General features: G+C 34.8%; 1 protein-coding gene across 1 annotated transcript in view; it reads left to right on the top strand.

Annotated features, from left to right (window-relative positions):
- LOC137405104 (protein mono-ADP-ribosyltransferase PARP4-like) overlaps nt 1-25,047 on the top strand; it is a 107,612-nt gene that overhangs the window by 62,146 nt on the left and 20,419 nt on the right. Inside the window, exons 29-33 of the mRNA XM_068091329.1 lie at nt 12,503-12,580; nt 14,517-14,570; nt 15,544-15,606; nt 18,133-18,204; nt 21,197-21,250. Of these exons, the coding sequence (XP_067947430.1) occupies nt 12,503-12,580; nt 14,517-14,570; nt 15,544-15,606; nt 18,133-18,204; nt 21,197-21,250 (321 nt within the window). The remainder of the gene's footprint in view (nt 1-12,502; nt 12,581-14,516; nt 14,571-15,543; nt 15,607-18,132; nt 18,205-21,196; nt 21,251-25,047) is intronic.

The following is a 25,047-nucleotide window of genomic DNA, read 5'->3' as shown; positions in this document are numbered from 1 at the left end:
ATATATACATATAAGAGCATGCTAGCAGAACATATATATACATGTAAGTGCAGGCTAGCAGAACATATATATACATGTAAGAGCATGCTAGCAGAACATATATATACATGTAAGAGCATGCTAGAAGAACATATATATACATGTAAGTGCAGGCTAGCAAAACATATATATACATGTAAGTGCAGGCTAGCAGAACATAGATATACATGTAAGAGCATGCTAGCAGAACATATATATAAATGTAAGAGCATGCTAGCTGAACATATATATACATGTAAGAGCATGCTAGGAGAACATATATATACATGTAAGAGCATGCTAGCAGAACATATATATACATGTAAGTGCAGGCTAGCAGAACATATATATACATGTAAGTGCAGGCTAGCAGAACATATATATACATGTAAGTGCAGGCTAGCAGAACATATATATACATGTAAGTGCAGGCTAGCAGAACATATTTATACATGTAAGAGCATGCTAGCAGAACATATATATACATGTAAGTGCAGGCTAGCAGAACATATATATACATGTAAGAGCATGCTAGCAGAACATATATATACATGTAAGTGCAGGCCAGCAGAACATATATATACATGTAAGTGCATGCTAGCAGAACATATATATATACATGTAAGTGCATGCTAGCAGAACATATATATATACATGTAAGAGCATGCTAGCAGAACATATATATACATGTAAGAGCATGCTAGCAGAACATATATATACATGTAAGAGCATGGTAGCAGAACATATATATACATGTAAGAGCATGCTAGCAGAACATATATATATACATGTAAGAGCATGCTAGCAGAACATATATATACATGTAAGAGCATGCTAGCAGAACATATATATACATGTAAGAGCATGCTAGCAGAACGTATATATACATGTAAGAGCATGCTAGCAGAACATATATATATATACATGTAAGAGCATGCTAGCAGAACATATATATACATGTAAGAGCATGCTAGCAGAACATATATATATACATGTAAGAGCATGCTAGCAGAACATATATATACATGTAAGAGCATGCTAGCAGAACATATATATACACGTAAGAGCATGGTAGCAGAACATATATATAAATGTAAGAGCATGCTAGCAGAACATATATATACATGTAAGAGCATGCTAGCAGAACATATATATACATGTAAGAGCATGCTAGCAGAACATATATATACATGTAAGGGCATGCTAGCAGAACATATATATACATGTAAGAGCATGCTAGCAGAACATATATATATACATGTAAGAGCATGCTAGCAGAACATATATATACATGTAAGAGCATGCTAGCAGAACATATATATATACATGTAAGAGCATGCTAGCAGAACATATATATACATGTAAGAGCATGCTAGCAGAACATATACACGTAAGTGCAGGCTAGCAGAACATATATATACATGTAAGTGCAGGCTAGCAGAACATATATATACATGTAAGAGCATGCTAGGAGAACATATATATACATGTAAGAGCATGCTAGGAGAACGTAACATTTCTGTTACACTCTTGCATTGATTACATACCATTAAGTTTGGAGCTACATTGAGAACCCACAATTTTCAAATGCCGACACATGAGCTCCGCAAATAGTTTTCAAGTTGTTCATCTTCATTGGTGTAATGTGATGCATGTCTTACTTATTGCCATGTCCGAGATTATTGTGTCATACTTCTTGTAGTTAGTTGTTTATACTTTTATACAGTGCACCTTCAGGGTACGATAACCTTGATATATGATTTTGTCACCTTACGAATTGGAACATGATGATTTTTTCATATCACCATACGAATCTTATTTCACCATAAAAATTCAACAAAATTTTCGCCTGAGTTCAAATTTAGCAGCTGGTGTGCTTATTACGTACGTCAAAATAGCGAAGACACCAAATTGATGTTTGCCGTAAATGTTGTTTGAAAGAAACACAATGACCGGTTTCTTCCAGTGTGGCAATTCTCACGTGTAAAACGGGAATATTTTCCCATTAAACCAATCACAAAGTTGGAGTTGCGATCCCTTCAAACAGAAGGGCAATGGTCAGACAATTTCTCTTAACCTGCTAACAAAAATCCACTTCTTGCGAAAACGGCATCGTTTGGGTTTTTTTGCCGCATTATGTTGAGAAAAGTTTTAATAAGATCGACTAACATTATATTGAAAACGAAGCCATAAGCAAATTGCGTTAAGTTTTAGTGATAAAAAGTGGAAATTCGTATCAAGTTTGGATTAAAACCGTATCCTAAGGGTGCACTGTACATTGTAATATTAAATTTATTGCTGATCATAACCACTAAATACACTAAAGTAACTGTAGGTAGTTATGGTTACTAAGGTTAATATACTATTTTGTTACTAATTTTTAATATGTACACTACGTATATAGAATTTTGATGATTTTTACCAGGGGTGTTTCTATTGGATAGTTACTATGGGTTTCTATACCCCTCTACATGACATTTTTACTAGACGATGACATCACTACAATGAATTAAAATTGTAAGACGAGTGTCCGCTGTGTATAATTAGCCTATCATATCGCTTCTTAATTGCTAGGAAATGGTAATAATAATGGTAGGTAATAAGTAGGTAGGTAATAATAATGATGTAAGCAATGAAGTAATAATAACAATAACGATAATGATGTAAGCTATAGTAATAGCGGTAACTCAACTCGTCTGACTCAGAACATGCTCAACTTGTCAACCATGGTAGTATGAAGAGAACAAAAGGTGGCTGAACTCTTTCTGCAACACAATTGTGACTTTTTTATTGGATCAGATGATGTTAAATTTTGTGCAAATTAATTTGGTCAAATGTTATGAAAACTTATATGAGCCAATTTGTTTCGGTAAAAACATTTCGTTGCGAAAGAATTAATGATAACTATTATTGTTGTTTTACTTGTAGTAATAACGTAAGAAATGTATATTCTCTGTACATGTATATATATATATTGTATACATACAGTGTTTATATTCAATATATATATATTCCCTGAATATACTATATATATACACAGTATCTATACAACATATATACAGGGAATATACATATATTGTATATATTCCCTGTATCTAAACTATATATATATGCAACTTATATATATATATATATATATATATATACATATATACATATGTATATATACATATATATATATACACTAGACGAATGTCCGTTGTTGCCCGGGTAATAAAATTCTTTGCACAGAAAAATCATTTTTATTTAACATATAACAACAGTTAACATTCTAACTTTCAAATCATGTGAAAAGTGTTTTGTGCAGTTTAAATAAATTAAGAGAAAAAATAAAACTGTAAAGGTTTTCAAACTTTGTCAAACAACTGTAACTTTTAAATTTCAAATTATGAGGAAAAAATTTTGTGCAGGTAAAATAAATTAAGGAACGAAATAAAACAACTATAAAAGTGTTTAAATATAAATATGAAATAATTATTAGTAATAGCTAAATTAAGCCTGTTTAGCTACGATTACAATAAAAGATGGTTTGGTAATGATACAATTATTACGAACTGAGAAAGTAGTATAAAAGTCCTGAATATGTTGAATTAATAATAACAATTATTGCATAGAAATGTGTGCGTGTGTGTGTATAAAAAGGTTACTGTTCCAGCAGACGCAATCTATCAAAACTTTCAATACGACAATACTGGTACCTCTTGATACTGGTACAAATCTAAAAATGAGATATCGGACTGTCTTTGTCTGGTATTTTGTCTGACCGAACGGAAAGAGAATGTAAAGGCTATTCCTACTCGAGATAATACAATTAACCGCGTGAAAAATATTTTCCTTTACCGATTTAGCAATCAAACCTTATAGCGGAGCAGCAGCCTACCATAAAGTGCTCAAAAAAATTGATTTATTTTATATTAGGATGGACAATATGCTGAAATAATGTTCTAGACCAGAATTTTATGCTGATTCTGAATATCTAGTTTCTACACTTCTAAACTAGCCACCAGACTAATTATAATGTATTATATGATACAATAAATTAATAATATAATTTTTATAATTTACAAGTTCGACCAGAACAGAGCGGGACTGTGATACATCAAACTAGATCCAAATTTGTAGCTGATTTCAAATATCATATTATAAGATTTCAAAAACGGATGGATTTGAATTTATATTACATGATATTATTATGTAAGTTAGATGCGTAACTTGAAGTATGTATTAAATATAATTGTGAATACCACTAAATTCCATGTGTTTTTGGACTAAAATTTGAAGCTTGTTCTGAGTATGTAATTGACAATTCTCTCAACTGGCCACAACATTTTCATAATGTATTATGTAATACATGAATTTAATGATATAATTTCAAATTTCTCCAGTTCATCATTTGGGGAAAGCAAAGAGGTTGCAACACATCAATCAAGATCAGAATTTGTAGTATATTTCAGATTTAATATTTATATCTTTCTAAGTTGCATAGATTTGAACTTATACACGATATTATATAATATAATGGATTACATAATTTGTCTGTCTGTCGGTCTGATGTAGCACCATGACTGTGTGTTATCTCCTATACATCTACAAGAAGGAAAAATGAATCAAAAACTGTCACAGCTGTTTAAAGATTGGACCAAAATGTAGAATTTTTTTTCTGTCTGGTATCAGGGAAAGGTATCATGAGTGGAAATTTTCTGCAAACTTTCAAAGAAATAACCTGATACTTGATGTATAATAACCTAGCTTTACCGACATCCTCATCAGAATCTGTATTCTCTTCTTCAACACCAGTTTTGTTTCCACAGTCCTTGCACTGGCACATATCTGTACATTTGAGTCCAGCCTTCTGGCGCTGGCATCTATTGGATGAACATCCTGTCTTACATCAACAAAACATGTCTTTCATCACATCAGAAGGCGCTGGGTTCTGTGTCATCCATGTGATTTTGAGATTTCCATTATACAAAGTCCAGCCATGATTAGTGGGTAGGGGTGGATCAATTGTTGGCTGCACAGCTCTACGCCATATGGCTGCTTGGTAACCAGCTCTCATTACATGCAGCCTCAATTCATCTTGGGTTGGAGGAAGGTTAGCTTGGGAAATCCTTGAGGGAGAGCAATAAACCAAATAACTTGCTTCATTGACCTTTTCAGTTGTGTCAATATTATAAAGCCTGCTGAGTATCATCATCAACCTCAAACTCTAAGCCCAAAGAGCTTAATACGTTGATGAACTCAGGGTTCTGATTGAGCAAATTCAAAAAGGATTTCTTTCCCTTTGAATGAAATGCGCTGATACTATCACAACCGCTGAGTGCATGTAGACCCAGAGGTGCTTGGCAGTAGGGCGGTGTTAGAATACCTGATACATTTCCAATGTGTATGTATCGCATTCGTTCTTTCTTCCCACAGAAGTAGTACAATCGATCTGATGGAAGCTCATGTACCAAAGATATACAAATCATAAACACATCTGTATCTTGACACTTTATCATCACCGTACAGTTCGATCCTTAGTCTTCCATGATAGACATTATATGTGCTATCATTCTTGTGTCAGCTTCCTCATGATCTGATGCTAGACTCACTATAATTTTATTACTAGTGTTCCCATCCATTTGAAAACTGATCTTGTTGCACTTGGAAGAAAATGCTATGTATACATCAAGATCCTGTTTGATCTGTGCACTGCTCCACTCCTTACTCAAGAAAGCCACCAAAACTTCTTTGTTAACTTCCTGGCAGCTTCTCTGCCAAGAAGTCTGACCATTTTGGTACCATTTGATTCGATCCAAAAATTGTCACCTTTTGACTACCTTTCAATCCACGACGCATTCATTCTGTTGATTTGATGCTGGCCTCAGGATAGCTATCACAGACAAAATCCACCCGAGAAAAGCCATATGATGTAGCGATTGATGCTAGCCTTTTCAATAGGACACTAGCAACCATTCCGAATGTTGCTGGGGGTTTCAAAGCTTGAATCTCAGCCATTCCATCAATGACCACAGCATCAAATTTTGGAAGGTTTTCAAATTTTGTGTAACATGTTGGATGTGGCTCTAGCTCTTTCTCCAATGCTGTCATAAGGGTAGACTTAGCTGTCTTCATCATCAATCCATCCGCATTTGCCAGGCTCCAGCTTACATTGCCAAGGGAATAAGAAAGTACTTTTCTAAGATCGATGTTCCTCTGCTGGCTGATTACAAGAAGACGATCAAAGATCCGTCCTGTACACTGTAGATTTTTCTTACTAGAAGTCTTCTTAGCACTTTGACTCAAAGCAAAATCTTTCAGTTTCTTTGCCTTTATTGGTGCATTGAATTCTACTTCTTGAGTTGCCATCCGTTTGGTGACAAAATCTTGAAACTGCTTTTCTCCGATCTGTCTTGCATTTTGTAAATCATAGGCAATGTCAGTTGAAGCCTCCACTCTACTGACGATAGAGACAAGGTTTTTACATTTGTGCTTGAATAGGTTGATTCGAGCTAATATGATTTCTTTGATGATACATCTTATATCTTCGTCAGCTTTCCATGCTGATTCTGACAAGCCGTGCTTGTCTGAGTAGTGGAGTCCAATTCTAGAAGGTTTTTTATTTCTGTGTGCACAGCTGTCCTTTGTGGATGCGCCATGGTCCATCTCTGTGAGGCAGATTGGGTTTTTGTGAATCCAATGAGACCTCCCTGTGATTTAGAATTCCGATTGACAGTCTGTTCTATCGCCATATCACAGGCAACGCTGGAGAATGGGCGGTGATGCTCATATTGAAAGGTAGAATAACCACGGTGATCTGTCATTGCTTGGTAAATTAGGGGGTGAGTCTTTGCCAGCTGCGTCATCTCCATATAGTAAAGTGTGCCCATACCTTGCATAGTTAGAGTGGTCGTATGCAAAAAACCATGGCAAGAGTCTATGTAGTGAGTTGACATGGAGGTTCCAATCAGATTCCCTTGTGGCGCGGACAAAACTTAGCAGTTGTGTCACCATTTCAATATACTCTACCCAGAATCTAAATGTGGGGTTGCCTTTTGAAGAGGTGACTATAAACTCTTGGAATGCCTGATTCATGTGGGCGAGTTCAGATTGATTACATTCAGTGTGATTGGAAACAGCTCTACTAACGTACAAACTAAAAAAGTCAAGGGCACTAGAGGATTCAAGACTTTCAGCGAATTCATCCAACAATAGGTCATACAGTGCTTCCATGCAAAGTTTGTGTGCCATGATGGACCTATTGTAACTGTGACCATTGATCACCCCTTTCAGGCTTCCTTCAGCGATACATTGCGATTCTGTGATTATTTTAGCCCACCCACCATCACCATACCTTTTGCCTATCACACCAAGAAAAGCCATCACTGTGTGGAAATCTCCTAATCTAGAGACAAGTCTTGACATCAGAATGGGATTGAGGAAGCGAATAGTTTGTGCTTTACAATATATAGCTTGGTCAAACACTACTACTGCAGTTTCTATACCAAACTTGTCAGCGTCATCGATACTTTTCTGAAGAACTTGATTTACAACCTCAATATCAGTAGGGGCAGCCTGTATCACTGGCAGGTACATAATCTCAGTTTTGGGAGAGCTTTCAGCTTGCCTAAACATCTTATTGAAACCAGTCCAGCTAGGCTTGCTGTATTCGTTTTGCCTGCGTACAAGGGCAAACTGGAACTCAAGAATGTCAGTGTCAAGAATTCTTTGTATGGGAGAGATCTCAACTGCATTCAAATGTGCAGGGTTTGTTCTTGAATATGTGGGCAGGTGGTCTATTGATTCAGTAAATTGGATTAGTGTTCTAGTTCCACCGCGTGGTCGATTTTGTTTGTCTGTTTTGGTTTTGGGTTTTTGGAAACGTAGTTGAAGTAATATCCCATTTGTGTGTTGTGTAGTATTGTGGCCCGTTCTCGTCGCTTCCAAGAAGTCTATGTTATCCCATACCACCACTATGGGTTGTCCATACTCAAAGTTGTCTGGCACTTTTGACTGGTTTTCAAGTGAGTGCATAGCAAGTGATGTTTCATACCTCTGTATGCTGTCATATGATGCACAGTGCCCCATGTTATGAAGAATATTTATCAGCTCTTTAGATCCAGTCAAATGTTTGACAACTAGCCCCAATGCCAACGCTTTTGGAGTAGTAAGCTGACCCTTTGACATGAGCATAACCAAATCCTGGCAAACTGAAGTGACTTTGACTTTATCAGAATGTGGGATAGGCATCCCTGAGCGAGATTGCAGGAGTGTACCAACAAATTGCAAAATTTCCTCAGGTACAGATTCTTCAAATGATTTGAGATTGACATGGGCAGATGTTAAAGGCCATGGCGTCTTGTAGGAGTGTTCATCTAAAGAATTGCTTAACATGATTTGAGTGTAGTAGGCTGATTGGAGGGGAGTTTGTAAATTGTGTGTCCCACCTAACTTGAGAGGGCTCATGGAGTACTGTGAGGCAGCATCATCTGTTGTGTATGTATCAGTGTCTTCATCGCTGCAATGATCAACTGCTGATGGATGGTAGACATTTATACCTTCTTTCTTTGTCTGTGCATGCATAATCAAAGTTGGGCAGTCTCGTTGTAGTAAGCGCTTCAGTTGTTCTGCCCTATAAATAAAAAAGTAGCCATGATTTGAACTTTTTTAGCAAAAAAAAACACATCCAGATCTAGAGTAACACATCGTAACACATGCTATCATATTTATTCAGACCTACTGTGAATAAGTTTTGCCATCAAAGAATATTATTAGTTTTTCAATGTCGCCACTTACTGAAATGTTTTGACGGCTTTATCCTCATACTTGTTTATCATTTTGGTGAAGACTTTGGTCAGTGCCACCAATCTATATATTTTGCCTTGCTCTACAATCTTTTTCTGGATGAATGGCATAAAGTATTTCCGGTACGTTTCAGTGTATGGATCTGATTCTCTGAAAGCATCAATATAAAAAGCAATGAAAAACTTTCACCAATGACCCCAAAAAGCCCAGAATTTAACAAGGTAATGTGCCATTGCTAGATAGCTCTATTCTAAGATATAGATATATATCTTAGTATATATCTATATATCTATATCTTAGAGATATAGATATATTCTCTATTCTCTTATATACAGTATATGTTCAAGTTAGATTGATTGCAGGCAAACAAAATGGCTTACCTTTGTACGGCTGGCTGTGTTGTCCTAAAGTCTTGGCGGGTGAATTCTCTGAAACATACTCTGTGGTATCTCGCTTCCATAGCTACCAAATCTGGGTCCTGACCAATTAAATCCAATACCTTTTGTCCATCTGGCCGTCTTCTGGTGTAGTCAATCAGCAATCCTATAAAAAAGTGAATGCCAAAAATTTATGTCGATTGGTTATTTTGGAAGTAATAAAGGGCTAAGTAGGTCGTCATAATCATGCAGCCTATTTGTAACAAGACTTGATTCATCACCTGCTGTCAAGGTTTGTGCTTTGACTAGCGTATCTCTTACAGTTTTCTTTCCCGATTTCTTCAACCATTTATCTTTCTTCTGACATATGATGCACAACTGAGGTAAACGAGGACCAGTTCCTCTAACAGTGCCAAATGACCTTGTTCTTTTTGTGGTTTTCTAGAATAAACTCATGACACAAATAAACAGTCATTGTAACAGTGCATGACTATAACATGGACGGAAGTCACCAAACACCATGTAAACTTTCAAATAAGTTAACACAAATGGAGCACAAATGACATTGCTTTGCTCTTACTAAACTTGTAAAACAATATGAATATAGAGATTTATTAATAATAAATATATAATTTATGTGTATCACAATGGCAATAAAAACAATGAAGAGCAACATTATTCAGTGCCCAGTGGTGAAATGGATGGACACCACAGTACCCACCTCTTCAGAGCTGGCAGCATCCTCTGCTGATTTTCTCTTCCCATGTCTGGCCTCAGCTCTTTCCAAGAGTAACTTATTGCAGTATTTTTTGTAGCATGCATAGTGACAAACAAGGTTTGTGTGTGACTCATGTTCAAGAATGTTAGCTGCAATTACTATGTTAAGTTCATCATCCAACTCAGTCCACTTCCGTGTGTACTCCTGAGCAGTTTTCCACTGCTGTGCTGTGACCCTAACCAAGGTTTCCCCACAAATTTCCACACAATGGAAGACACACTCCTTATCATCCATGCTTTTATAACTCTTAAATGTGAAAACTTGACTCGTAGCAGTAATTTCAAACAGAAAAATACCAATTTTCCGAAATTTTAGGAGTTGTCCTCTCTCAAAATAAAATCGTCCTAGAACTTCTAAATGTGACCAGTTATAGGTGTAGAAACTATATCATTAAACTCAGCATAAAATTCTGGCCAAGAATCTGGTCTTACTTTATTCTCCATATTTATATAAATAAGAGTGAAAGATAGCTCTGGGCTGCTTCTCCACTATTACGGAAAACCGGAACTAGAAATATAACCAACATTTGAAATTGAAACGGCACATTTAAATATTACAAATTAAAAATATAAGTAGTGGTAGCAAAAATTAGCTTTTCAACAGCTTCAAAAAATAACCAATGCAAAAGGTAATATTAGTTAATAATCAAAAGTGCATATTTGGCCTGCACTTTTGCACCGTGTGCGTACGGTATACACTGTATGATAAGTGCAACACATTTATGTCTGCATAGCTCAGTGGTTAAGCGTGTGGATTGAAAGACTGCGGTTGTAATCATCATGAGTTCAAATACAGTGAGCAGGGAGCTTTTAATCTAAGATTTTACTAGTTATATCTCGACATACACAGACACACACTAACTTTGAGAAATATATATATAAATATATATATATTTATTTATATATATTTATATACACTGTAAATAAATATATATATATATTTATATAAATATATATATATATAAATATATATATATATATATTTATATATATTTATATATATAAATATATATATATTTATAGATATTTATATATATATATATTTTTATATTTATATAGATTTATATATATAATTATATATAAATATATATATGTAAATATATATAAATATATATATATATGTTGTATATCCAAAGCCTACTGTGAATCACAGATGTGTTCTGTATAAATAAATAAATTTTTTGTATGGGGATAGTAATTGTAAGCTGGTGGATAACCTATTATTTGAACTCAGCAATTGGCTGTTGAGGACCTTCTGTTGTTCTACCTGATGTTTATCAGTTTTTGACGGTGTCCATAGTTTTAATGTGCAGTAATTTGCACTATGTGATGACTATTTTGCTCGGGGTATTGTCCTCTACACAAAATGCTGAGAATTATCAGTTTGAGAACAGATGATTGCTATAGACAATATTTTTAAAAATTAGTCAAGATTTTTCCTGTTGACTAGCAAATTGTTTTAGCCGAGTCGGTTTTACGGATTGAGTCGTGGTGACTGTTGACCATTAGAAAAGATGATGTTTAAGTGACTAGCTTGGCTTGGTTTAGCGTGAACAACAGGCCTCTCCTCTAAATTAGCCTTCTAATCGTACATATAAATATCTTAGGCAGCCCTCTAAAAATGTGTGGAAGCTTTTTTACATGATCATTGGGAAAATTACAAATATTCTGTTATTTCATACTAATTTTGTATTTATTACGGCATTTACTTCTTTTGTACCTCATTTTTTGCCTAAATTTTTGCTTAAATTTGAAAGATCGTTTGTCAAACATCTGTCACTCTTTCATGGCTTCACGCTTAACACTTCAGCTAGCGCTATGCGTGAAGCCATACCAGAAGAAGAATATGTGCCCATACGAGAAGAAAATTGCTTCAACTCACATGGCCAACAAGACTATTGCAATCAGTATAAAGCTGTAGTAGGTACTGCAGCCGATACAGTATGAATCACACAAAAGTAATGGTACACAAACATAAACATAGTACATGGAAATGAACAAAAACCTTCATTGAAAAGTTGGAATGGTAGATATTGCATACGTTGGTTAAATGTAAATTTTCTGTGCAAAAAGGTTTTTATTACCTGTGCGACGCCGAAAATTAATATACTATATATATACTGTAGATATATATATATACTGTATGTATATATATTGTATGTATATATACATACTGTATTTATATATATTGTATGTATATATACTGTATGTATATATACATACAGTATATATACATACAGTATATATACTGTATGTATATATACTGTATGTATATATATATTGTATGTATATATACTGTATGTATATATACTGTATGTATATATATTGTATGTATATATACATACTGTATTTATATATATTGTATGTATATATACTGTATGTATATATACATACAGTATATATACATACAGTATATATACTGTATGTATATATACTGTATGTATATATATATTGTATGTATATATACTGTATGTATATATACTGTATGTATATATATTGTATGTATGTATGTATGTATGTATATATACTGTGTTTCTCTCCAGATATGGAAATGTATGATGCTGCTGTTATGGACTGTGCGGAGGAAACGGTAGAGGACTACGAAGATTGTCTGTATGGAGGTAATGAAAGAGAAGGAAGAATGTATGCTGGGTGGAAGTGCTGTTATTAACTGTTAAAGGTTGACTTGCAACAAAATTCACATTACAGTTATTTGGTATCAAAAGATTCACCATGTCTTACTCTGCTGTGTTGTAAGTGCCAAATATGTGGAAATGTGATTACAAGCTCTTAAAAGCTCAAAAACGAAAAGCCGCCGTAGATTGGACTCTCTTTATTTCGATGACGTAACCACGAAATTTGGTTATCGTCTTGTCACGTATATTCTCACGTTAATTGAAAGGCCAATACAAAGCTCAATATAAAACTTATCGCAGTACTAGTTTATGACAAACACTTCGGGTTTCACCGAAGACCCCGTATCGAATATAGATGTTCGCTACTTTACAGTTTTGTTCCGGCATTATTCAATCGTCAAGTCGTAATCTGATCACGTGACCCAATACTTCGCAAATAATTTTTGCAGCACTTTTCGATTATCACAGGTGACCAACAGGCTCGTCACGATTATCAGACAATGATATGTACTCATTCGAGGTAAGGTTAAAAAGTTTAACGAATTTTTCACGGTAAGTTATAAGATATCAGTGCTAAAAGTGCCAGCATTACGATGACAATAAAACAGACGCGTAAGATCAATAGACATAGTTTTATTGAATGCGTGAAGTATATTTGTGAAAATATTTCGACGATTAAGGTTGCAAGAAAGTGTAAACGGAAACCATCTCTCACAACTACATCACATTTGAGCCGTTTTGGAAAGGGAATCCAAACTACGGCGGTCTCGTGTGGCCGCGATTTTCTGTTCGTTTTTGAGCTTTTAAGAGCTTGTAATCACCTTTCCACATATTTTGCACCTACAACACAACAGAGTAAGACATGGTGAATCTTTTCATATCAAATAACGGTAATGTGAATTTTGTTGCAAGTCAACCTTTAACATCTCAAAACCCGTTAAATAACTTGTTGGCATATTTCCAAATTTGATGAGATGACTATTCTGTTAAAAGTTTATAACTGTTTGTTAAGTTAATGTAGATATAACATATATGCTCCAATAATATCATAGTGGTTGTCATGCAAAAAATCACTTACATGAATCTCAAAGACCTTCGGCTTGGTAAAGGGTGTCTGTGACAAGAAACTTGGTGGGAGAATTTTAGCGCCTAAATACTTGAATGGTGAAATTGTTAGATATTTTAGATTTTCAGATATTTATTGTCACAATTTGACCCTGTATTAGGTTCCTGTCAAGCCCTTCATTCTTACATTATGTAAATAGAACACATCAATCATAGCAAGCATAAGCCAGGCAGCCACGTGATTAATAGATTGAAGTGAGTTGGGGCAGCAGTCAGGGGATTGTTAGATTGAAGTGAGTTGGGGCAACAGTCAGGTGATTGTTAGATTGAAGTGAGTTGGGGCAGTAGTCAGGTGGTTGTTAGATTGAAGTGAGTTGGGGCAACAGTCAGGTGATTGTTAGATTGAAGTGAGTTGGGGCAGTAGTCAGGTGATTGGTGGACATAGAGATAATCTGCTTGATTACACAACTTCATGCGTGATAGAAAGCTGATGGGGAAAGGGAGTTGTGTTTGCTTGTTAAGGATTTGGATCAATTTAAGCTTTGGCATATAGCTAACCATTAAGCTCACTCTTCAGCAAAATGTCAGCTCGAGTTATTGGTGCTCGAATACTTATCGGTATTCGATATCTGTAGCGTAAGAGGGAGTGATCATCATATACATGATTATTACCTGACTCTATCGAGGTCCTAAGGTTATTACCACCTAGTTATAGCATCATTCATGTGTTTATAAAGCCACTGTCTTTGCTGTCGGCATCATGCATTACTTTTGTGTTAGTCTAATTATGTTTAGTAGAGTATAATTACTTCTGTGTAATAATTTGACTCATATAACATGTTTTCTTACTATTTAGTGGATCGGTGCAGGGATGCTTCTATTAAGGCCCGGCGATCAGCACCTGCGACAGGTTCGTTCAGTTTTTGTCCAGAGTATTTCTCTATTCATTGTTATTATTTATCATATTCTTGAAAAAATTGTGGATGTTTACTGGCTGATGTTTTCCAAACTTCACCGGCATATGCTCTTTTATTTAGTCAGGTCACTAAAGTATTTGATCTCAAAACTCCATCTGGTTCCTATGAACCAGCTTCCTAAACACTCACCTTTAGGGTATCTGATTGATAATGAAAAATCCCAAGCATCACCAGGCCTACTGGTGGTTTAGATTAAAATAAGTAGTGTGACTAAAATAAGTAGTGCGACTGCCAACCAATCAATGAGCACAAAGAGCTGCTCAATCACATGACCTCATTTTATAAGTTTGTACTCTTTATATCAGTCTAACTGTATATTTTTATTTGGTAAATAAATTATTTATTACATCGGTCAGTGTCAATGTATTATTTTTTGTTTAAAACTGCATATCAAGAATTTTCATGTCTTTATTATGCCAGTTTATAGTCTCTGACATTCTCAGACTGCCAAATCAGCCATTGAATGAACTAGTTTTAATATTTAATGTTAGGAATGAGCAATTCCTCTCTTGATGATCTTTTCCCTCTTCAGACAACTTTTTACAAAGTTTCTGGCTGCCCTTTCAATTTGCAATGATTCTCGTGGCTCCATGTGACAATCAGTAAATGACTCTAATGCTTTGTTTAACTAAAGGTCTTGACCCTAACCATTGTTTAAGCAAATGATGTCAATGAGATGAACTCAAATTTTGTTTGTCTATCTCACTTAATATCTAGTCTTGTTGACACCTAACTTTATTGGTCCTGTGTAAACGTTTAGAGCCGTATCTGCCCAGACCATGTTTTACTACTTGATTTAGATTGGTTAACAATCAATTTTCTTTTCCTATGAAAGATTACATGATGTGACTTTTAGTTTTATATTGGGTATTGAACATTTCAGCTAATTCAAACTTCATGTTTCAGGCAAGCCAATTCAAAATTATTCAAGTCAAATGAGTCAATCAAGGGAGCGTCGTAAACCTAGAGGTAAGCTTAGCTACTGTACATAAATACATAATTATCCTTATATGCCTTTGATTGGTGCAAGCATTAGTGTTCCGGTCTACGAAGTGGAATGCCACAAACTGAAGTCCAGCACAATGCATTATTTTGTTTTAACCTCTACTCCTGGCCTCAGGCAGATGGACAGACAAATACAAAATGTGTACTAGAAATTCCCCTGTCATACAGCCCACGACCAAAGTGATATTGGAAAAAAGAAAGGGTACTGATAGTTGAGAAATGCAATATTAGCTGTCAAATGGCACTGCGGTGCAATAGGATAACTGCAATGGTAGCTGTAATGCACTGGGTGTTATTATGTATAACAAACAGCAATAATGAAAGGAAAAGATTATATGTTTATATCATCCCGCTGCAATAGGAGAACTGCAATATTAGAAGTAAAATGCACTGATATTATTAGAATAACCAATATTATTACTATACAGGCCTGCCAACCCAAGAGTGGGGCAATGCTTGAGATTTGGTTTTGGGGCAATTGATGTATCAATGATAGTATATATAAAATTGTGGAAATTGGGGCAAAAATCTCACGCATTTTCACTTTTTTATTTGGGGTGATTGCGTGAGTCTCACGCCCAATGCGTAAGAGTTGGCAGGTATGTTAATATACTAATACAGTAATAATAGAAAACCAATGCACAATTGTTTACATTTTAAAGCGTCATAACAACCAATATCAAGAAGTTGTGATATTTATCTAGATTTTTAGAAAATTTATTTAACAAACTTATTTAGAAAAAATAATAACAGTGACATATTGCCCAACATCGGTCACTATATACTTCGATCTTTTAAATTCGAATGACTATTCTTATAATTAAACCTTATAAAATCAAATAATTATTCTTATAATTAAACATCGTAATAATCTTATAAGATTCGTTGGAAAAATATCATCGTCATTCCCTTTACTTTCACTGCTCCGGACTTCAGTTGGAATACCAAAGTACTCATTATAATTGTCCAAAACGTCAGTTACTTTGAAATCGGCAAAAAAGCAACGATTAGTTTTGTGTACTTTTACGTTAATTACAGAAATGAAATTGAAAATGAAAAAATTGAAATAGGCAAGAATGAAACGATTTCTGTACTCCTATGTTAATTGCCGAAACCTCCGGCAAGTAGACAGTGCTATAGACTGGTGAAATGTGCACGTTTTTCTCGTGAAATGTGCACGACTTAATAGTTCTACTATTTGTTGCACGGCCTTATTGGCGTTTTGTTGGCCGGTCTTAATTTTGATTAGAGGAAGATTGTCAAGTTTTTATCGTGGTTTTTGGCCAAATTAATCTGTCTATTTATCTATAATCCGATCAGATGGGTTAGGTTTAGGCATTTGTGGTAACCTTTCAAAGTCTTGGTAACATATTTAAATAGGTTTATACGTGTTTTGTATCATTACTATACTTAAACGACTTTACAGAAAAATGGTTAAATTTGTTGATGAGATTTCATTACAAGGGTTTGCGACGGCCGTTAACGGATAATTTTTCAGCAGTTTTGTGCACATGTGCATTATCATAAATCTCCCAACCAATCGCTCCGCTCGTGTTTGGTCGTAGGATTATATATCTATATATATTTCTCAAAGTTTGTCGTATGTTTGTAGGATTGATTGTGCGGCTATAGATCTTAAAATCTTGGAATTTATATTCCGTACCGAAGAAAATTCGATCTCAGACCCTGCCATTCACCAATCTGACGCCTTACCTACTAGACTACAGAAATCGAATTGCTAGCTTGCCAATATAAGTCATTATATGAGAGCAAATACCTAACTGCTTTGCGTATGATACGGGTCATAGCATAACGTCACGAGAAGCTGTTTGCTCACATTACTAAACATACTGGCTAATAGCGCGCGGGCCAATAACAAAAACGCTCATTACTTCTAAGACAAAACACTTTTCTCATATGTAGTTTTAGAATGGCAAATGTTGTTATATGTTAAATACAAATCAATTTTCTGTTAAAAGACTTTTCTATTACCCGGGCAATGCCAGGTAGCACAGCTAGTCTATATATAAATCAAAGTTTGTCATGTTTGATTGTCCAGCTATAGATCTTAAAATCTTGGAATAAATATTCTGTAGCGAAGAAGATTCGATCTCAGACCTTGCCGCTCACTAGTCTGACGCCTTACCCACTAGACTACAGAAATCAAATTGCTAGCCTGCCAATATAAGTCATTATATGAGAGCAAATACCTAACTGCTTTGTGTATGACGCGGGTTATAGCATAACGTCATGAGAAGCTGTTCGCTCACATCATTAAAATGGCTAATAGCGAGCAACTCTTCACTCCTTCTCATTATTTATAAGACAAAACACTTCTCTCATGATATGTAGTTTGATAGTTAGAATGGCAAATGTTGTTATATGTTAAATACAAATCAATTTTCTGTCCAAAGACTTTTCTATTACCCGGGCAACGCCGGATGGCACAGCTGTAGTATATATATACTTATTATATATCTGTCTCTCCAGCCATGAAAGTGTGTGATACCTATTGGGGGGACTCAATGAATGAATTTGAAGAGGAATATGAAGAACTTAATGGTATGTATTGTTAACATCTCGTAACCTGTTAAAAACATAACATGTTAAAAACCTGTTAAATAGTTTGTTGGTATGTTTAAATTTGATAGGATGAATCTAATTGTTTGATGATACTGACTCTTCTGTTAAATATCTGTAACTGTCTATTAAGTTGAAGGTATTTATTAACTTTATGTTGTAACACATGTGTAAGATTTTCTATTATGAGATTCTTGCAGAAAATTTTTGGTGCATTTTTCAAAGTTTTTTAAACATTCTCTAATTTTAATATGTCATAATACAACATCTTATCTATTTAAAACTTCAAAAAAGTTTAAAATCGGCCAGTTAGTCCATTATATATTGACGATTGTGTGGCGTCTCATTGGGATGCAAATGCATGTGACAAAAAGACACCATGATAGTCATAAGACACTAATGAACTCGGTAGCACAGTGTGATGTGACACCCTGTGTGTACTGACTTGCAGGAATATAGTACATTGTTACGGTGTTTTGAATACTTCATCTCTCATAGCTTGTCTCTTCTCAGTCATATTGTATTAATAGTTATGACACAACTGACTGTCGTTCTTGGCTTATTCTTCCTGCTCTTTGCGAAGCTTTTGATAACTCTTGCCTTCTGTCAATTTAGATGGCAGTCTTCTTAAAGAGTTATTTGAAATGATATATTTTAGTTGGAGTAGTAGCTTATTATACATCATAGCCTACATAGCTATTATAGTGCTTTATTCTTAAACCGATCTAAGTGAAACCTTATTGTTTAGTTGATGTTTAGAAATTAACACCATATTTATTATAAAATTAGAAGAGTTTTAATTCAAATAAAATTGCATCAATATACAGACTCTGCAGGCAATAAAGCTATTTATATTCAATGAATGATATGTAAATATGTTTTTTTACCAATTCCACAAACTAAAAATTAGTAACTCTTCTTGTGACTGATTAAATTGTTGATAACTAACATTTGAAACGATAACAATAAATAATTTATAGATTATGGGGCAATAAATATTTACTAACAGCAGTTGTAATCTGAGCCTAATTTAATTTAATTTAATCATTATTTACTATCTTACTATTTACCTATCTATTCATGATCGTTGTTTAGAAGAAATAACAACTGACAAAAATATTTTAAAAGCGAATTAATCTAATCATTAGCGCAAGACAAGCACCTAGTTTATAGTATATTATGTAAAACTTTATTTTAAATGATAATTTACTACCAGTCTAGATGTTTGTTCTTATCGCAACTCGCTAACAGAAATTTAGTTATACATTAAAGAGTAACGACTGAGACGATTAAATGCTCATACAGTCCCTCATCAGTATTACTAGATTTAAAAAAGCATCAGGTTAGTCTCTGTTATTAAAACTAAAAGGAAGCAATTTACAAATATCTCTTTTACAATTATCTGTATGATCCATTTTTCAAATAAAGTATAAAACAAACAAGCTTTTATTCATTGTTGAAGTTGGAGATCAGAACAATTTTAAATTAGCGCTGATGGCGTGATAATCATAGTTGAATTAGAATGTCATATCTGTGATGAAATTTTTTTGCAATGCCTGTGTTATTATTGTAAAAATGGCTGAAAGTGTCAAATTTTCTATTTTACTAAAAGTTTGTCTGGATGGAGTAGTGATGTAATTATAATAATTTTTGCAAGCGAGCCTAGTACTATCATCACAAATTTTAATGACTAGCGTGACGCTATTTTGAAAGTGTTCGTAACGGTAAAACTGGTGTTTGAAGATTAAAATGCTTGCGAATTATGTTTTAACTGTAACAAAAGTTGTCTCATTTTAATTGGAGAGCATTTTAGAATTATATTTTATCTCTATACAGAGAACAACAACAATAAAACTGAATGATACTTCTGGATGCACTAGGTCGCAACCCCACCAGCCAGCAAAACATTTATTTAAATGTCGTTTTCAAGTTAATATTCTTTATATTGCAGTTTATGATAGCATAAAATGTGAAAATTCTGAAAATAAAGAATTTTGTTGTAAACTTACACGTTACAGTATGTTTTCAGTCAAATCTTAATAGGAGGTTCTGAAATTCTGTGTTTCCCATAATAAAAGGGCTTACCTATATATGCTCCAATAACAACGTAGTGTGTTTCATACAAAAACACCTGCATGAATCTCAAAGATCTTCAGCTTGGTAAAGGTTGTGGCAAAAAACTTGATGTGGGAATTTTAGCGTCTAAATACTTGAATGGGGAAATTGTTAGATATTTTAGATTTTAAGATATTTACTGTCACATCTTGACCCTGTATTAGGTTCCTGTCAACCCTTTCATTCCTACATTATGTAAATAGAACACATCAATCATAGCAGGCATAAAGCCAGGCAGCCACGTGATTAACAGATTGAAGTGAGTTGGGGCAGCAGTCAGGTGATTGTTAGATTGAAGTGAGTTGGGGTAACAGTCAGGTGATTGTTAGATTGAAGTGAGTTGGGGCAACAGTCAGGGGATTGTTAGATTGAAGTGAGTTGGGGCAACAGTCAGGTGATTGTTAGATTGAAGTGAGTAGGGGCAGCAGTCAGGTGATTGGTGGACATAAAGATAATCTGCTTGATTACACAACTTTATGCATGATAGAAGCTGATGGGGAAAGGGAGTTGTGTTTGTTTGTTAAGGATTTGGATAAACTTAAGCTTTGGCACATAGCCAACCAATAAACTAACTCTTCACCGAAATGTCAGCTTGAGTTATTGTTGCTCGAATACTCATCGGTATTCGATATCTGTAGCGTAAGAGAGAGTGATCATCATATACATGATTATTACCTGACTCTATCGAGGTCCTAAGGCTATTACCACCTAGTTATAGCATCATTCATGTGTTTATAAAGCCACTGTCTTTGCTGTCGGTATCATGTATTACTTTTATGTTAGTCTAATTATATTTAGTAGAGTATAATTACTTCTGTGTAATAATTTGACTCATCTAACATGTCTTCTTACTATTTAGTGGATCGGCGCTGGGATGCTCCTCCTAAGGCACGGCGATCAGCACCTGCGGCAGGTTCGTTCAGTTTTTGTCCAGAGTACTTCTTTATTCATTGTCATTATCATATTCTTGAAAAGATTGTGGATGTTTACTGGCTGATGTTTTCCAAACTTCACCGGCATATACTCTTTTATTTAGTCAGGTCACTAAAGTATTTGGTCTCAAAACTCCATCTGGTTCCTATGAACCAGCTTCCTAAACACTCACCTTTAGGGTATCTGATTAAAGAATAGAGAAAGCATAATATTATTATGCTTTATTATTTATCTTGAGGTGTTGACTGATGTTCTAAAAAAAGAATCAAGGAGATTGACCAAGCAGAAGCTGAGATATAGCCAGCCAAACACAGGTCTACCAAAAAACATAAGTGTTTTGGTAATCATCGATATATGACGTATGAAATCGACTTGTGTGCTATTGGTCAATTAAGCCAACTAATGCGCTCTCCTATAACAATCACGGCGTTTTAATTGGTTTAAACCCTGGAAGTATAGAACAATCAAATTGGGCCTAACGATCATTGCTCTGAGAATTCCGAACCAGTCCCTCTGACGTGTAGATTAGTTTTAGAATAAAATAATTACACGCATCTATTATTTCGCAACATTCTGCTATCACTTTTTACAAATTATATTAGTTAGCCTACATCATTTATTCTATACGCAGTTATATTATTATTTTGTATAATATGCATTATGATTATTATATCAATCATAAAAAATAATCATAGATAAGATAATAGATCAATAGAAAAATCAAATCAAAAATTATCGTTTTCTTTTCTTACAGCAAGAGCAGCACGGTCAAGTTATTCTTTTTAAGATTATGGCCGTGGTGAACTTACAGTCTGTTAATAGTGACGATAATAATGAAAATCAACTAAATGCTGCAGTAGATACACAGTAGAAAAATGATGAATGAACAAAAATTCACATTCCCATTTCTTATTCTAAACAAACTGCAATCGCGGATGTCGCATATAGACCATACACGCGCCGTTAGTTGAACAGAGGATCTTCGGAGCATATCCGTGGAGACCGAGTTAAAATTTGAAGCACAATAGTCAAAATATGCTCTTCTGTTTTGAAAAATCACAGCGAGGGGTTGTGGGTAAATGCCTTTACCACACAATGTTTGCTTGATTTTCCTGAGAAACCAGAGCTAGTCTGTAAATTATTTACTATCGCGAGAAGCGTTTCACATCTCGTAGCCAAAACAATCATTATACGTAACGGCGGTAAGGGTGCGCAACTCCGGCACATGAACATTAAGTCGATTTTATACGTCACAGTTTTCGGGATTTTCGAAGGGTTTTCCTCTGATTCTTTATTAGGTAGACCTGTGTTTGGCTGGCTATATCTCAGCTTCTAGTGGGTCAATCTCCTTGATTCTTTTTTTAGAACATCAGTCAACACCTGAAGATAACTAATAAAGCATAATAATATTATGCTTTCTCTATTCTTTAATAAGGAAACATTCGAAGCAGTCACCAGGCCTACTGATGGTTTAGATTAAAATAAGTAGTGTGACTGCCAGCCAATCAGTGAGCACAAAGAGCTGCTCAATCACATGACCTCATGTTATAAGTATTTACTCTTATATCAGTCTAATTGTATATTTTTATTTGGTAAATAAATCATTTACCAAATTATTTATTCAATGGCTGCCAAGTCAGCCATTGAATGAACTAGTTTTATTATTTAATGTTAGGAATGAGCAATTCCTCTCTAGATGACCTTTTCCCTCTTCAGACAACTTTTTATAAAGTTTCTGGCTGCCCTTTCATATTCCATGGATTCTCGTAGCTCCATGTGACAATCAGTAAACATTCTAATGCTTTATTTAACAAAAGTCCTTGACCCTAACTGTTGTTTAAACAAATGATGTCAATGAGGTGAACTCAAATTTTTTTTGTCTATCTCACTTAATATCTAGTCTTGTTGACACCTAACTTTATTGGTCCTGTTTAAACGTTTAGAGCCGTATCTGCCCAGACCATGTTTTGCTACTTGATTTAGATTGGTTAACAATCAATTTTCTTTTTTTTGTGAAAGATTACATGATGTGATTTATAATTTTATATTGGGTATTGAACATTTCAGCTATTTCAAACTTTATTTTTCAAACAAGTTAATTAAAAAAATCCTAAAGCTTAAAGGTCGATCAAGGGAACATGATACAACTAGAAGTAAGTTTTACTACTGTATATAATTTTATTGTTCATTAAGTTTTTGTGCCCAATTCTGGCTTCAAGGTGTGTTTATTCTAATAGTGACATTTAAGCGATTTAACAAGAAAGGCGCGTTCTTGTGGCGCTTTTATATGGAAAATGAAAGTTCCAAGACTGCGAATCGAGCCAGGCACTGCTCGGAGTGGGCCTACATTTTCACATTAAATATGCCGAAGGTAATGGATGGACCTCTGGTAGTCAGCTCATATAACTCATTCCTCACGCAATAATTTTTAACATCACGGGTACCACTCCTATTATATCCCGGACACTTTATATTTCGCTAGTATTTATTTTCGTGAGTAGCATACAGAGTAAAATTTCGCTACAACTTAATTTCGCGGATCTGATGAGTGCGAAGATATAGGGATGTGAAAATAAATGCAGTAGAACAAACATAATTGGATTCCTCAGGTCCAGTTCACTAGTAAAAGAATTTTTCAATTTGAGACTAGTTTGTATTTGTGAATTGCGGGTAGAAATGTGTGGGCGAGATCAACAATGCAATTTGATCGCTTGCTACTATATGTTTCTTGGACTATCAATGACGTCTAGGTCATTGCCCTTGCCCGCCGTGGCTGATGTGGCACCAATATTATATCTCAAGTATTTATAGCACGTGGTGGCCATGGCTCAAGGTTGTTATTGTTTTTGGTTGGTAATAAAATTCATCGCTACAATAATTATTATTCAATTTTATGACTTTCCCTACCAGACTTTCATCCGCATCAGTTACAAATTCAGTGACTAAACTAATATCATCATCTTCTTCATTTGTCTTGGCTTTTCCACAGGCCCGTATTCCCTGGGACAGCTGGCCGGCTGAGCCGCCCCAACTTTTTAGGAATTTTTGGCGGCTAAGTATAGTCAAACTCGGAGAACTCGCCTTCGGATAGAATGTAAAATTTTATCACGAACACTTGGTTAACACGAATGGATTTCTGTGGTCTGTTCCCATGTAATGATAAAGTGCTTTAGATAATTCGACCTCAACATCATTAACTCGAACAGTTATTTGTCTAACGGGAACGGTTTTTATCGCTGTAGAATATCACTTTATTCCAAGCCATAGAGATAAACGTTAACTTTTAACAGTTCTTGGGCGTCATTATTATCATGATTGGCAAAATATTTTTGTTAACGACTTTTATAAAGGTTTGCAAAAGGTCAAGTTTTACCAAACATCTATTTGGCAATGGCCCAACGAAAGCGTAAAAACCTTTGGATGAACTAAAAATAAAATCGGCAAAATTGATCTTTGTTGAAACACTCAAAAGAAAAAAGATGTCTTTTTTCTGAGCGTTTTAACTGCGGTCAAGCTTAGCCTGTTTTAATCTGAAAACGTCCTAGCAGTCACATCACCTAAAACAAACAAATCTCAAATTAAAGAAACAATGTTTATACTTTCCGATAAAATATTTTAAAACTTTACGTGAGATGCCCGGTTGAGGCCCTACATGAAAGAAACCTGTTGAGGGGGCTGATACAGCCCCTCCAAACCCCCAGATGCTCATAACTAGTCGCCTAACATTAGCTGCCCCAATTTGCAACCAGAGAATACAGGCCTGCTTTTCCAAAAGAA

Source organism: Watersipora subatra, chromosome 9, assembly GCF_963576615.1.
Source record: "Watersipora subatra chromosome 9, tzWatSuba1.1, whole genome shotgun sequence".
NCBI classification, from domain to species: Eukaryota; Metazoa; Bryozoa; class Gymnolaemata; order Cheilostomatida; family Watersiporidae; genus Watersipora; species Watersipora subatra.
This window is presented reverse-complemented; position numbering and strand designations above follow the sequence as displayed.